Source organism: Scyliorhinus canicula, chromosome 13 (genome assembly GCF_902713615.1).
Source record: "Scyliorhinus canicula chromosome 13, sScyCan1.1, whole genome shotgun sequence".
In the NCBI taxonomy this organism is placed as follows: domain Eukaryota; kingdom Metazoa; phylum Chordata; class Chondrichthyes; order Carcharhiniformes; family Scyliorhinidae; genus Scyliorhinus; species Scyliorhinus canicula.
The window spans coordinates 24445871-24462699 of NC_052158.1; the positions used below are offsets into that span (position 1 = coordinate 24445871).

The 16829-nt window shown below is 43.6% G+C and overlaps 1 protein-coding gene across 1 annotated transcript in view; it reads left to right on the forward strand.

Annotated features, from left to right (window-relative positions):
• The window catches only part of LOC119976528, a 291544-nt gene that overhangs the window by 231727 nt on the left and 42988 nt on the right, over positions 1–16829 (forward strand). Inside the window, exons 22-24 of the mRNA XM_038817080.1 lie at positions 6020–6043; positions 7318–7344; positions 16687–16713. Of these exons, the coding sequence (XP_038673008.1) occupies positions 6020–6043; positions 7318–7344; positions 16687–16713 (78 nt within the window). The remainder of the gene's footprint in view (positions 1–6019; positions 6044–7317; positions 7345–16686; positions 16714–16829) is intronic.

Genomic DNA, 16829 nt, shown 5'->3' on the forward strand with positions numbered 1-16829 from the left:
GAAGGAGTAAAATGTGCCACAAACATGAGTGTAAGTCGGTCATTTCGGTTAGTAGTGTTGGGACACAAATGAGGGAGGAAAGAGTCGCGTTGGAGAATGAACAGGGACAACAGAGGCTTGCAACTGCCTTGTGCTTTACGTAAGAAGAACAGAGGAGTGTCCTCCGCAGAAAATGACCCCTTCATAACGCAACATACGCGTTATCAACACTGTTGGCCCTTCCTCCTTCATCGTCCTTTCCTCCGTAATCCCAATAAATAAAGATGATGTGCAGAGGCCATCGAATACCAGGTCATTCTTGACTCAAGTGCCTCACGAGGCCTAATGGCGTGCCGAATCTCTGACGCCTTAGCGATAGTCAAAACATTGAGCTGGATCTTCATCGTGGCCTCCGAAAATGAAGCGTGTCTGCAATCTGTAATGACATGCGATTGTTTCAAGAATTGCAATTCACACTGGGTGGCCAATTAACTGCTGGCGAACAGTTAGCTGGATTAGTAGCTAAACGGAGGGCACAGGGATCTGTAGACAGCTCCTGGAAGGCTCGACGTCTGTGAACAACGTCTGGACGAGCTCATTAATATGTCTGAATTTTCAATTCATTTTCCGTTTGCTATATTGATTCTTCTATGCTTGGAATGGCATTGTTACTTGGGACCCATTTCAGGCGAAACCGGATTTCCTGAAGACAGCGTGTCGCCAACCCCAGTGGTTTATGAGACTTGAAACAAGAAGTGGCTGCAGTTCAATCCTGCTGGCAAAGACGAAAGAAGAAACCAGCTCACATTGACAATGCAGTTTGGCCTAATCTGGCCTGCCTCTAAAGCGGCCTAGAAATTTTTACGGAACTGGGCTCTAGTTTAAAAAGAACTACAGTGTTAATGACGTTTTGGGCTTTGCCAGACTGAGTAACGGTTCCACATGAACATCTGATAGAAGCCTTGGTGGGTAGCAGAAACATTTGTTAGTAAACAATGGAAAATACAGAGCACAATTTTAAGCAAAATCACATGCCTTGATATATTTCAACCGCTATGGATATCAGGGCGAAATGCGACATTTCCCCCTGTGGATGTCGAGCGAAACATGCAATTTCCCAACATCTGGAAGACGACTTTTTTCCGTCAGGATTAGTAGATTTATAATGGGCTCAACGAGAACACAAGGGTGGGAATTGTTATTGATCAGCTTATGCAGTCAGGTGCAGTAATATGCCTTGAATAGGCATGCGAGCGTGCAACCAGTTCCACAAGTGCCGTCGAGGGTTGGGCTGTCTAATGTCACAGCAAAATGCAAGCTTTGGGTTTGAAAGGAATAGGGCTGTGGTTATAAGATTCACACGTAAAATTAAATTGTTCCCATTGCGTGTCTGTTGAGAATACCTTCCTTAGCCAGATGCCCATATATATTAGAATTGCCATGGCGTGAAAATTGACTTATTCATGAATTTTGCAGCTAATCTTTTGCCATGCCCGTCATATCCCTCGTCATCAGAAACTCCGTAAATGCCTCAAATGCGCATTCCACCCGTGCATCAACGGACAGTCACAGGCTCTCTGCGCAAGCGTTGCTGACTGGATGCGAGTGTTCGCTGCTGAAAGACCGTCAAAGTTATCCGAGGAGCTGGCAGTAGCCAAGATTCAGAATTGCATTGGCAATTGAGTGATTACTGAACAACAGGAAAACGTAATTGACAATTTTTAAATCAACGAGTATGATGAATATCTGGACAATTTCATCAGTCACCAGATTTGAAAATCACTCAAATTTCGCTGAAGGTCTGTATGCCATGCTTTTAATCTTGGAGGTATTCATGCGGCGCGTAAGCGCTATGTTCAACCGGAGCTCAGAATTCACACTACAATAATAAGGTTACAGACTCTTGAAATTTGCTCCAGGAACTCAAATGATTGTTTGGAGTTGCTTCTGACCGGTATTCGTACACACTGGTAGTGAAGTACCCAGTTGAGAGATAATGTGAGAGATGGGTGAGACACCAATACGTTTGCTAGCTACCTACCCATCAATGAGGAGAATGGAGGTTCCTACTAACCTCATATTAGCTGATATGCTGCAGGTCGTATCTCTGGGTACTTCCTTTGGCTTTCTGGAAGATGGCACCAACGCATTTTCTCTTGCCAAGTGAACGAGACCTGGATCTTAGAAAATCTGCGGAAGCGACAGCAATAGCGATAGATTCTGTGCACCTGACGGGGTCTACAACGGCTCTAGCAAGTACATTGTGGCTTCCAGGATCAATGCTAAACAAGCATCAGGGCCAAATAACGTCCGACACTTTTTTGGCATCGAGGGCGAACACAAAAACGTGACACGTGCAAATTGGAGTCCTAATGGTCACGCAGTAGGTGTGACGTACACTTTCTTTTTCCCTGGCACTTTTGTATTGGCCCATTTCGATCTTTGCATTCATTATTCACATGCTGCATTACGTGCAACGGCATTGAATTGTTAGGCAAGGGGCCTGGGAGGTTCGCGCGACATGGATGAAGGCTGCCAAGTTTATCTCATGATGTTGAAACTGCCAAAAATATTGTCAACGCTCGCTTATCAGCTACAATCACGTACCGTGGTTTTTCACTTGCCATTGACTTGGCTCCGTGTAACGGACATTCAACAAAAAATCCGTTGAAAATGGGCACACTAGCCAGAAACTGTTCCCAAAATCGGAACATGTGCCTTCTCCAGCTCATGCTCAGACTCATTACTTCGATCGTTTTCTTTGGCTCTCTGGAGCAGGATCACTATACTAATTCGGCAGTGCATCCACGCTTAACAGATCAAAATTGAATAGCGAAAAACATACAGTAACATTGAGGACAACTTGCTTAGATGGTTTTTGAAATTCAACTGACATGGCAGAATCCGACTGGACCTGCCATTACTGCAATTCTGGGGGCATGACTGCGAGTGTAGCTCTTTTCTCTTCCAATTATTGGCTGTGGCAATAATGATTTTGTAATCTATTCAGCGAATAGCATGTGTCCTTCGGATGTCAAAAGCTCAAGCCACTTGCAGAAACGACGAGCTGCAGCTAGGAGTCGTCAAAATCTCTTCCCGAAAATGTACAGAAATCTCAATGTCGGCCTCCTGCAGCACGACAAATATGGAACACGAATTTCTTAAAGCCTGTCATATTCACAAACACACCCCCCGAACTTGTTCGCACCATTATGGATCTCTGGAAGTGGATAAATCCAGTTTTCACAGTGAAACACCTGACATGCTCTGTATAGTTAGCCTTTTCCGTCCTAATTTGGAAAAAGTTACCAACCGCAGGATGACCGCATCTGTGACAAGCGTCGTGTGGCTGCGGCCAACTGAAATGGCACACGCATAGATGTTCCAGTGACACCTTGCAAGAATCTGTAATGCAAAGTTTAGGAAAACGTACTTCACTGCAAGGGACACACATTCGTTGCAGGCCTAATTAAATGCGATTTGATGGAAGATCAGATCAGTTGCGGGGAACATTTTGTGTTACTGCAGGTCAGGTATCTTCAGATAGCGTGGGAAGACCTGCAAACTGTTGCTGGGTAATGGCACCTTCTTCAGATCGTTCTGTCATGCAATGTCTTCCACTTGCACGCCTTTTTCTGTTCATCATGCAATCTGGCTTCGAACCTGGAACGTTCTCTGTAGTCCAATGGCCTCCTCTCCACAATTCCCACCTTCTACTCTGTCGCTCCACCAGTATACAAATTGCAGATTTCAAATGCGATTGCATAGGTTTATATACTGAAGGGGAACCTCGACAGAAATCTTCAATAATGTATGAAAATTGAATGAACTCTTGAGAACAGAAAAAGTAAAGAAACCATTTATAAACGATCTCCAACCAAATAAAACAATAATCCTACCAACTTAATATTTCAAGGTACTAGAGATCTATTAACCGCACTGACAAACACATCCCAAACTCATGTGTGACACATAAAAGGGTAGACGCCACTCAACATGAGAGTATATATTTGTATTTCCTTAATTGATCCTTTAGCTCATTTGACATAGATGCCCACGGACGTATTCAAATATCCAAAGGTGGTAAAATTATCTTGGGAGGGGATACCGCACTCAATCATAAATGATGCGTCCTTCCATGGACTGCAGATTACTGCACAGATGTACAGGCGAGGCTGGTCAGGAAAGTGTTGAGCTTGACTCCCGCTGTATTTCATATCTCACCACCTTGAAATGCACGAAAGGCCGGCAGTATAATTCACCTAACCATGTCATTCAAAACACTGCACCACCTTCTATGTAACATAGCATTTAGTGGGTGCTGCATTTGTGGGCTAAGTACTTTTTTATTGGGCATGGACTTGAAATCAGTTGCAATGCACTGTATTTCCACAGAATTTGGTGAATGCTTCAAGTGCCTAGCTTCCAGAAGACAACACGCTGGACCATGGTTTTCTTCAGTAGAGCGGGTGAAACTTCATCTTTATAACTTGTATATTTTTGATGTGGATTCTCTGAATTAACATGTTTTTGTAGAAAGCCTTATTGTCATGCAGGTCATAGAGATTTAATGTTGTGAAATATGGAACAGCGAATGATGCACAAGTTAATTAGGCTCATGTCAATCGTGAAGCTGATTAAAGTAAGGCTGGGGGATCATTGACACCGCACCCGGAAACAGTGTAAACGTGATGCCAAATAAAAGAAAAGGGCACAACCAAAGGAATAAAGCGCTACCGCCCTCGTTAATTTGAACCTCGATTCGCCGCTCCTCGGTACTGTTCCGGCAGCCATGTTTATTGGAGAGTCGGCCAACCGTTTTTTGGGAAGTTTAGTTTGTCTGTGTAGCTCCATGCTGGCGTCAGTGTCAGTTGCGTGGACGCACCTGAAAACAAAGGCGCCCAGCAGCAGTGGTAAGGTGCTTTGGGACAGGACGAGTTTGCAGAAATGCAGGGAGTATAATGAAGTTCGTTTAAGTGTTAAACTTCGAAAGAAAAAGAGGTTCAATCCATAGGGGATGGCGACGAGTCGTAAAGGTTAGTCCCAAAGAACCACTTAACTTCCTTCTTAACGTTAAAAATCGGGCCTTTCCTGCTCTTCTTCCCGCTCGAAACGTATTAAGGCATGACAAGCATATTAAAAGGGTCAATAGTAGTGCAGCCCTAAAGGGGATAAGAGGAATTGTGAAATGCTTATGATGTGAGGCTACGCAAAAATTAGAGAGCTTGGAATGGAAGGGTCACAAATCCAACAATGCAGAGAAGAATTTTACATGAGCATGCCAATGCAGTTGGAAAAAGCGGATCGTGGCCTGTAAATGTTAATTATGGTTCATCAACTCTTAAATGCTGCTCTATGTGAAAGAATGAAACTGTGATGCCGGGTATGATATTTGCTGCACATTGTATACTATAGCATTCCGAAAAATGGCAAGTTAAATATCTGTGTTAATTGCATTTATGCAACTCATTGCAATTCCTTAAATCTTGAACACGTCCGAATATGACTTTATCTATATCATTGTCCGCATGAACGTTGTTCAGAATTGACGTTGTACCTTATTAACATTTTCATGAACAGATTTGAAAGAAAAAATAACATTATGATGCAGAGTTTGCTGAATTTTAGAACTCGTCACGCGTTCTAAAATTCAGCAAACTCTGCATCATAATGTTATTTTTTCTTTCAAATCTGTTCATGAAAATGTTAATAAGGTACAACGTCAATTCTGAACAACGTTCATGCGGACAATGATATAGATAAAGTCATATTCGGACGTGTTCAATTCACGTGTACCTTATTTTTTCTATGCTATAACAGAGTATTATATATGTCTGCACCATGTTGTTAAAATGTTGCTGCTAAAGCAAACACTGATGAAATTGGAATTCTGAAAATGGCTAGGGCACAAATGATGAGGCCAACTGAATGTTATCATGGTTCGACTAAAAAGACGCGGTGGAACAAGTTACATTAACGTTATGTCATGGAATTTATTTTGATTGGTTCATAGAATAAACCTGTTGATCGCTTCCACCAGTTAAAATCCTGAAGGAATACGCAGGTAAAAATGCTGATACTGCATATTTTTTATTTCAGATGGTGCCGGATTTATGTCCTCTATCCAACTATTGCATTTGTTTTCGTATTCATTTCAACTGTCGGATATCCTGCATTTCGGAATGCCGTTTAGCTCTTTTCAGACATTTCATTGTTCTCTATTTTGTAATATTAATTTGCAGTTTACTGTTAAATACGACAATCATCATAGTTGTCACTATGTCTTGTATTGAAGTACTGGAACAAATTAAGCAATGTGGCAATCGAAGCGCAAACACTCTTTAAATGTAATATCTCAGCTGCTTGAAACAACCCTGAGCCATAACCAGTTGCTCTTTTCCCTTCCACAAATTAATTCTCATAACTTCAGATTGAAAAAGCTTTTATAAACAAAACACAATGTTATATTTTCTTCTCAAATTCAGATCTTATTTTGCTACGTTCTCTGCTCAACACGATGGTACTTCTCCTCAAACTAAAGGCGGGATTACTTCACTGCAAAGCCACCTGTGTTATTACTAGATCTAATGTGACATGAACAGACGTGTATGTGAACGTAGACATGTGGGAAAAAAGGTCCGGTATTTGTCGTTCGTGCTGTTTCCCACAGCTCCAACCGGTGACAGCGATGAGTAGCGAAGCCCTTTAGGAGACGGCCAGTTCGATTACTAGTGTTACGGCCGAGCCGCTGTAGATAATCGGCTTTGAAGTCTCCCAACCTGAGTACATCCTGTGCCTTATTCTCTTCAGTGCACTTTAAAATTTGGTCTTTAACTTGGAGGAGCAATATTCATCATCTGACGAGGCTCAGTACTGTATAATCAGCAGGGAGTTTTATTGCTGATATTTGCCCTGATCCATAGTCTTGGTAGGTCCGCGGCTAAATGTGCAGGCCTTACAGGACAAGGATCGACAAGTCATTGTTCGGTTGTTTTGCTTCCTGTCTCTTGTTCCATAAAAGGGTTTCCACCCTGTTGTATTGCTGTTAGCATTTGAAGCGGAGTGCCTTGCCCATTCATTGCAGAAGAGCAGTACAATTTTAACCACATCCCCATTGATCAGCAGTCACGCATGGGTCAGACCATGTAAGGACGTTAATTTAACTTGCCCAAATGTAAAATCGTAATACAGACTTCGTTGCTTGCTTAGTTGTCACGTTATTATTTGAAATAAATTAAATACTAGGTTATTATCCTAAAACACTCGAGACCTAGCTTTATTACATGACAGCGCCTTGCCTGAAGAATTAAATTAATGCATTACTGTATTTGTTTTCAGACGTACAGAAAAAAGTGAATGCTGCGAGTAGGAATGAATTATTTGTCACCTCCTCAGAGTACCCAATTCATTTGTTTCCAATTAAGGTGCAATTTAGCGTGTTCAATCTACCTTGTCTGCACATTTTTGAGTTGTGGGGGCGAAACCCAGGCAAATACAGGGGGAAAGTGCAAACTCCACACAAACAATGACCCAGAGCCGGGATCGAAACTGGGACCTCGGCGCCATGAAGCTGCAGGGCTAACCCACTGCGCCATCATGCTGCCCTCCCCTCAGAGGAATATGTAACATTTTGTTAAGTTTAGCGCTGTGCCAATTCTACTACACCACTGCCTCACCGGGAACCGTGAGATATGTAGTCATTAAAAAATAGTAAAAGAGCGACATTTGAGTGGATACCGTTTGATACAAGTCGATAAGGAAGCTGTCAGTGCTTGGGGGCCTCAAGAATTTGCATGCGCTTTATGTAATGTATTGCCTCATCCAAAAGGAAAGGGTCACTAAGCCTCTTTTCCAGTCCACGTCTTCAGATGGGATGTCGAAATACTTTCAAATTCAGCCATTGCCATACCACGTGGTGTCACACAAATAATGGTTCGGATAAAAGGTCAAATTGACGTCGGAGGGATCAGTATTAAGTTTATTGAAAGAGTCCGTGATCAGGGAGGAAAAGCGAAGAGCGGAAATGTACATGCGGTGGTGGGCTAGTTGGCAATTAGCTTCGTTCCCGAATGTATACAGATTTCCCTTCAAAGTTGAAACATGTGCCCAGTTTTATCAGTGGAAAGTAAGGCAAATTGGATCTGGCGTTTTAGCGTGACAGCAGATAATCCACGAGTTCGGGTTACTGCAAAATTGACAACCTTTGTGTAAAATTGAGCATTAAACCTTGTTGTTTGCATTTTCCTTGTTTCATATTATATGCACTGTAAGATATTATGTTTCCCTGGAGGGCTGCTATAATGGACTCCTACGATACTGATTGGGTGGTGGAATAAGATTTGTTGATTTGAATAAAAAATATCGAAACTTGTGGATATAGGTTTACAAACCGTGCTTTAGTTTAGGATATAAGAGCCATGACAAGGGGACGGAGTGCATTGTCCGATATAACCATGGCAGAATACTCGGCAGTATTAACTTTCGGCAGAAGAGCTCGATGTAAAACAAATAATGGATGTGACATGAAGAATGGAGAATCTGAGACAAGTAAGAAAAATCCCTGTGGCAAGCTGACTAAAATTCCAAATGTGACCTAATTTAACCATAAACGTGGCGACGAGGGCAGCATGCTGACGCTGTGGTCCTATCCCGGCCCCCGTTCACTGGCTGTATGGAGTTTGACAAGCTTTCGCATGTCTGAGTGGCTCTCACCTCCATAAATCAAAGATGTGCATTTTAGCTAAATTAGACATGATAAACTGAACCTTAAATGGGAAACAAATTCATCGGATGCTTTACATCAGAACGCAAGAGAAGGTGACGCAGCTTACGATCAATAACATCTTAAATTGTCTGCAAAAATAAGATGCGTGCTGTGTTCATTCGGAATGGACGATATTAGCAATGTGCTGAGATTTGCACTATCTCTTTTGCTCCTCTTGTTTGCATTGGAGTGCTGAACTGGTTGTATTTGAGTGCTACAGTGATAATTTAGTGACTGACGGAGTTAGGTGAGGAGGGAGTAAGGTCCTCCTTACATTTAATTTCCTATATTTAGCAAAGAGCCTGAAGGGAGCCAGTAGTTTAGAGAACAGCTGACTGCAATCAGAGTCAGAGGGCGGAGGTACAGATCGTCTACGGGACAGCCAATTCTGGAAAGTAAGGGGGGATGGAGGCTAGGGCAGTTGTACAGTCCTCCTGTAGGATGAGGGTGGTGAGGGATACCACTGGTGTCCCGAAAGTGCACCTAACTCCAGCTCCTCAGAGACCGTGTTAGGGAACTGGAGCTGGAGCTGGATGAAATTAGGATCATCCTAGTGGCAGAGGGGGTTAGCGAGAAGAGTTACAGGGAGGTCGCCGCACCCAAGGTACTGGACAAGAGTTACAGCCAGGGAAAAGAAAACTAACAGGAAGACAGTGCAAGGATACATTGTGGCCGTTCATCTTCAAAACAAGCATACCGTGTTGGATGCTGTTGGGGGGATGACTTACCGGGGGCAGGCCATGCCGGCCAGGTCTCTGGCTCTGAGGCTCAGGAGGGAAGGGGAGAGCATAGAAAAGCAATAGTAACAGGAGTTCCAATGGTTAGGAGAATAGATTGGAGATTCTGTGGTCGAGAGCGAGACTCCCGGAAGGTATGTTGCCTCCCGGGTGCCAGGGTCAGGGATGTCTCGGATCGTGTCTTCAGGACCCTGAAGGGGGAGGGGGAGCAGCCAGAAGTCGCGGTGCACATTGGTACCAACGGCATAGGTAGGAAAAAGGGTGTGGAGGTAATAAACAAGTTTAGGGTGTTCGGCTGGATGTTAAAGGCCAGGACAGACAGAGTTGTCATCTCTGCTTTGTTGCCGGTGCCACGTGATAGCGAGGCTGGGAATAGGGAGAGAGTGCAGTTGAACACGTGGCTGCAGGAATGGTGTAGGTGGGAGGGCTTCAGGTATTTGGATAATTGGAGCGCATTCTGGGGAAGGTGGGACCTGTACAAGCAGGACGGTTTGCATCTGAACCAGAGGGGCACCAATATCCTGGGGGGGGGGGGGGTTTCTAGTACTCTTCGGGAGGGTTTAAACTAATTTGGCAGGGGAATGGGAACTGGATTTATAGTCTAGCAACTAAGGAACCCGATATTCAGGACGCCATAGCATGCAGTGTGCAGTGGGGAAGGTATCACTGACAAAGGAGAGTACTTGCAGGCAAGGAGATGGGTTGAAGTGTGTATACTTCAATGCAAGAAGCATCAGAAATAAGGTGGGTGAACGTAAGGCATGGATCGGTACTTAGGACTATGATGTGGTGGGCATCACAGAAACTTTGATAGAAGAGGGGTAGAAATGGTTGTTCGAGGTCACTGGTTATAGATGTTTCAACAAGATTACGGATGATGGTAAAAGAGGTGGAGGGTGGCATTGTTCATTAGAGATAGTATAACAGCTGCAGAAAGGCAGTTCGAGGGGGATCTGCCTACTGAGGTAATATGGGTTGAAGTCAGAAATAGGAAAGGAGCAGTCACAGTGTTGGGAGTTTTCTATAGACCCCCCAATATTACCAGAGATGTGGAGAAACAGATTGGGATACAGATTTTGGAAAGGTGCAGAAGTCACAGGGCAGTAGCCACGGTGCCTTCAAATTCCCAAATATTGAATGGAAATTCTTTAGATCAAATAGTTTGGATGGGGTAGTGTTTGTGCAGTGTGGCCAGAAAGCTTTTCTAACACAGTATGTAGATTGTCTGACCAGAGGGTAGGCCATATTGGATTTTGTACTTGGTCATGAACCAGGGCAGGTGATAGATTTGTTACTGGGGGAGCATTTTGGAGGTTGTGACCACAATTCTGTGACTTTCACTTAAGTAATTGAGAGGGAGAGGTGCGTGCAAAAGAGCAAGGTTTACAATTGGGGGAAGGGTAAATACAATGCTGTCAGACAAGAATTGAAGTGCATAAGTTGGGTACATAGGCTGTCAGGGAAGGACACAAGTGAAATGTGGAAATTGGTCAAGGAACAGATACTGCGTGTTTTGATATGTATGTCCCTGTCAGGCAGGGAAGAGATGGTCGAGTGAGGGAATCATGGTTGACAAGAGAGGTTGAATGTCTTGTTAAGAAGTGGAAGGTGACTTATGTAAAGTTGAGGAAATAAGGTTCAGGCAAGGCGCTGGGGGATACAAGATAGCCAGGAGGGAACTGAAGAAAGGGATTAGGAGAGCTAAGAGCGGGCATGAAAAATCTTTGGCGGGTACGATCAAGGAAAGCCCCAAGGCCTTTTACACATTTGTGAGAAATATGAGAATGACAAGAGCTAGGGTCGGTCCGATCAAGGACAGTAGCGGGAAATTTTGTATTGCGTCTGAAGAGATAGGAGAGGTCTTGAACAAGTATTTATCTTCAGTATTTACAAACGAGAGGGGCCATATTGTTGGAGAGGACAGTGTTAAACAGACTGGTAAGCTCGAGGAGATACTGGTTAGGAAGGAAGATGTGTTGGGCGTTTTGAAAAACTTGAGGATAGATAAGTCCCTCGGGCCTGACGGGATATAGCCAAGGATTCTATGGGAAGCAATAAATTAAATTGCAGAGCCATTGGCAATGATCTTTTCGTCCTCGTTGTCAACAGCGGTGGTACCAGAGGATTGGAGAGTGGCGACTGTCGTGTCCCTGTTCAAAAAAGGGAATGGGGTAACACTGGGAACAACAGGCCAGTTAGTCTTCGGTGGTCGGCAAAGAATGGAAAGGGTACTGAGGGATGGAAATACATGCTTGATTAGGGATAGTCAGCACGAATTTGTGAGGGGTAGGTCTGGCCTTACCGGTCCTATTGACTTATTTGAGGAGGTGACCAAGCAAGTGGATGAAGGTAAAGCAGTGGATGTAGTGTACATGGATTATAGTAAGGCATTTGATAAGGTTCCCCATGGTAGGGTTATGCAGAAAGCAAGGAGGCATGGGATAGTGGGAAATTTGGCCAATCGGATAACGAACTGGGTAACCGATAGAAGACAGAGAGTGATGATGGATGGCAAATATTCAGCCTGGAGCCCAGTTACCAGTGGCGTACCGCAGGGATCAGTTCTGGGTCCTCTGCTGTTTGTGATTTTCATTTTCATGATTTTCATTAACGACGTGGATGAGGGAGTTGAAGGGTGGGTCAGTAAATTTGCAGATGATACGAAGATTAGTGGAGTTGTGGGTAGTGAGGAGGGCTGTTGTCGGCTTCAAAGAGACAAGATAGGATGCAGAGCTGGGCTGAGAAGTGGCAGATGGAGTTTAACCCTGACAAGTGTGAGGTTGTCCATTTTGGAAGGACAAATATGAATGCAGAATTTAGGGTTAACGGTAGGGTTCTTGTCAATGTAGAGGAGAAGAGAGATCTTGGGGGCTATGTTCATAGACCTTTCAAAGTTGCCTGTCAAGTGGATTGAGCTGTGAAGAAGGCCTATGGTGTGCTAGCGTTCATTAGCAGATTGATTGAAGTTAAGAGCCGTGAGGTGATGATGCAGCTGTACAAAACATTCGTCAGGCCATATTTGGAGTACTCTATGCAGTTCTGGTCACCTCATTTTAGGTAGGATCTGGAAGCTTTGGAAAAGGTGCAAAGGAGATTTACCAGGATGTTGCCTGGAATGGAGAGTAGGTCTTTCGAGGAAAGGTTGAGGGTGCTCGGCCTTTTCTCATTAGAACGGAGAAGGATGAGGGGCGACTTGATGTTTTCCCCTGGTGGAACAAACCATTACAAGAGGACATAAATTTAAGGTAAATGGTGGAAGATATAGGGGGGATGTTAGAGGTAGGTTCTTTACGCAGAGAGTAGTGGGGGCATGGAATGCACTGCGTGTGGAAGTAGTTGAGACGGAATCGTTAGGGACCTTCAAGCGGCTATTGGAAAAGTACATGGATTATGGTAGAATAATGAAGTGTAGATTAATTTCTTCTTAAGGGCAGCACGGTAGCATTGTGGCTAGCACAATTGCTTCACAGCTCCAGGGTACCAAGTTCGATTTCGACTTGGGGCACTGCCTGTGTGGAGTCTGCACATCCTCCCCGTGTGTGCGTGGGTTTCCTCCTAGTACTCCGGTTTCCTCCCACAGTCCAAAGATGTGCAGGTTAGGTGGATTGGTCATACTAAATTGCCCTTAGTGTCCAAAATTCTATGATTAACCTGGGAAAAAATTTCGGCACAACATCGTGGGCCGAAGGGCCTGTTCTGTGCTGTATTTCTCTATCTATCTATCCATCCCAGTTGAGAACTTGGGTGTACAGCAAACTCCAGGATTTCCGAAAGTACCAGTAGCTTTTGTAGAACGTCATCCAGTGTCTGGGATTACATTTCAGGGTCAGTATTGTTTCTTTAGTTCAGCAAAATAGTCTCTTGCTGAGAACTGCGGATACGAGGTAGACGATTTAGGACATACTAGGGAGCACAGTAGCAGAAGTGTTTAACACTGTGATTTCACAGCGCCAGGGCCCCAGGTTCGATTCCCTGCTGGGTCACTGTCTGTGCGGGGTCTGCACATTCTCCCCATGTCTGCGTGGGTTTCCTCCGGGTGCTCCGGTTCCCTCCCATTGTCCAAAGACGTGCACGTTAGGTGGATTGGCCACGCTAAATTGCGATTAATGACCAAAAAATGTTAGGAGGGGTTCTTGGGTTACGGGACTAGGGTGGAAGTGATGGCTTAAGTGGGTCGGTGCAGACTTGATGGGCCGAATGTCCTCATTCTGCACTGTATGTTCTATCTTCTATGAGAAGAAATTTCTTCATCCAAAGAATGGTCAGCCTGTGGAATTCATTCCCATGGGAAGCAGTTGAGGCCAAAATATTGCACGTTTTCAAAAAGCAGTGAGATATACCACTTGAGGTGAAGGGCTTAAAGTTATGAGGCGAAAACAGGATTCAGCTATTGAGTTCGATGACCACCCAAAATCAGAACGAATGGCGGAACAAGCTCGAAGGGCAGAATGGCCTCCAACACTCCAATTATCTGTGTTTGCATGTTTCTATGCTTCTAAAGTTGGAGGCAAACACCGCTCCAATCCAAGTTTTATGCAATCGGACATGCTGTTTGACGCGTACCTTATTTTCTTGAAGAAATGTAAAGTCAGAGTTAAGGCTTTTGAGATCGCCACACATTCAAACATTTTACTTGACCATTCAAAACAGTGAACATTCCATGTGATGAATATGATCGTGAGCCCTGTACCACCCTGACCGTCTAATTTGGTCGAACATATTGGAATTCTTCATCAACGAGTCAGCAAATCGAATGGAAAAGAAATCAAGGCGAGCTGTTCCATTAGGTTATGCCAAACAACAAGGTCCCTGGTTGCTGTAAACACAGAAAATGCTTCTAACTGCACTCCACCCCAGAACGATCATCAAACTACCAAACCACAAGAAGAAAAATAAAACAGTGTAATAATAAACATTTAACTAAATAAAACCATGAAATCGTCGTAAATTCGCAATTAGAAACAAAAAGACAAGAGGGACTTCCAATTTAAATGGCATCCTTGAATCGTCCACCTCGTTAGAGAGACAAAACCCCACATGAACTATCTGATATAATACTGGATGGGAAACAATGCAGAGGCAAGCTATCATTTTCTTCTTGAACTGAATCGCTGGCTAGGCCATTTGAAACGGCAGTTGATGTGGGTATGGAGTCAAACACATAGTAAGGACAGATGTCGATCCCTCAACATGATTTGTGTACAACACGGTTTTTCTTTCAAGAACCGGTTGTGGATTCGTGGTCATCATCATTGAGAGTAGCTTTCAAACTAATCATTTGATTTAAATTATATAGCTGCAGTAGTGGGATATGAAAGTAAGCTGATGTTCAGGACGACTACTCAAGTTGTATTGCCACTATGCCACCAGGTCTGCGTTAAAATGGGACAAAATAGGAAGCGACTTCAAACCTGAAGGATCTCTACAGACTGGTGACATTCAATATATTATCGTTGGAAGAAATGAATTATTACGTAGCTTAATGATTATATCATTATATGGTGGAACTTTATAGTCCATATAAACGCATTATCTTGTCACAATAATGTCCATTAGAAGAGTTAAGTATGGAATTCAAATGTTTAAGTTGGGAAGGATTGAAGACCAAAATAGCTCTTTGAATACAGATATAAAACACCCTCGATCAAAGAATATTGCTTCTCTGTCATAGAGACTGAGATAATTTAACTGTCGCTCACTTCAATCCGTTAAAGAGATGCTGGACCATGAAAGTAAAAGGCGTACATTGCACGTACCAATTTACAGGCAGGACTTGAGCTGTGTTAACGTTTGTCCTTAATGTGATTATTTTCGTTTCTGTTCAAGGTGTCTGCTGCAGTGTATGTTATAATGCCGTCCTCCAAGCTGTTTCCATCAATTATGCACAATCGTTCATCCTGTGCTGAATACAATGTGCGCAGATTTGATCTGTTGGCACCATAACTGGCAGTTGGTCATTGCTTAAGCAGTTGGAGATTGCTGTTCCTAAAAAGACGCCCTGAATACTTGTTTCCCATGTTGTCTTGAGGATGGGGTGATTGAAACACAATAATTCAACTGATTGCCATGTTGCCATGGGTGACACAAAGGAGCGGTGAGTTTTCAGCTAATTCCCAATAACGTTCGGTTCTTCTTGATTTCCTTGGTGCTACCACCAGTCGGCGGCTCAACTAATGTCAAGAAGAGTCACATTGACCTCTGCTTCTTGAGTTCAGCTCTGTGTTCCATATTTGTTATAAATTGCAAATGACCTCAGGAGCTGACTGGTCCTTGTAGTCCTTAATGTGTGAAGCAATGAGTTGGCATCTGGGCACAGTGCTCAGTTCTTTATCTCTGCTCCAGAGACCTTGATTCTATTCGGTTTTGAGTGGCTGTGTGGAGTCAGCACATTTCACCGCGTCTGCGCGGGTTTCCTCCAGGTGATTCGGCTCCCTCCAACGATCAGATCGTCTAATAAGTTTGTGCAGGTCTGCTGGTTAGGTCAATTGGCCATGCTAAATTCCTGATCGGAGTCCAAAGCTGAGCAGGTAAGGCAGGATTACGAGGATAGACGAGTAGGGCGGCGTTACGTGCCTAGATGGGGTGCGACGAGCCTCTACTTATTTCCGATTAAATCAGATTAGCTGAACATCGGCAGTCGTCATGCTGCGGAATCCGGGTGGTGGCATAAATATAAGGTCACTTTTACACTGAAGTATTGGACTTCCCAACATTATTAATGGAGATTAAAATGATGAATATATTATTGTTAATGGCGTGATATTTATGCATTTCCTCCTCCAAGATTGCAATTTTTTAAATTGTTAGTTCTTTAATCATTAATTGTTTAATTGCTCAGCAACCATTCAGAGGACTATCAAGCTTAACTTTGATCCTTTGGTTGTGCGATAATTGGTATCTGTTAGATAATTCTTCTGTTGCGTGGTATGGAGTATCTATGTGTTGCAAATATTAGGCTTGACAATTCATTTTTTGTCTGCCAGGTGGTGGTACTTGCCTGCTCTCGGATCCTTTCCTTGATAAAGTATTTTTCGGGACGGCATTGTGGCGTCGCCAAGGAGGCCCTGGGTCACTATCAGTGTAGAGTTTTTATTTTGCCCCGTGTTTATGCGGGTCTCTAAGTTTCGAATTAAATGATCCTGTCATATCGTCTATGTCTGTCGCCAAACATCAGATAATTTACATGCATTTTAACATTGTTTTCAGATTTAATCCCAACAATCGCTGCTCCAGGTAAGAATAAATTATTTGTACCATCTCTGCCTGGAACTATTCAACATTCTTTTAAATCTAAACATCATGGACGAGATTTTGGTTGCATGCAATAAACAAAGCACTGCTTGGCGACC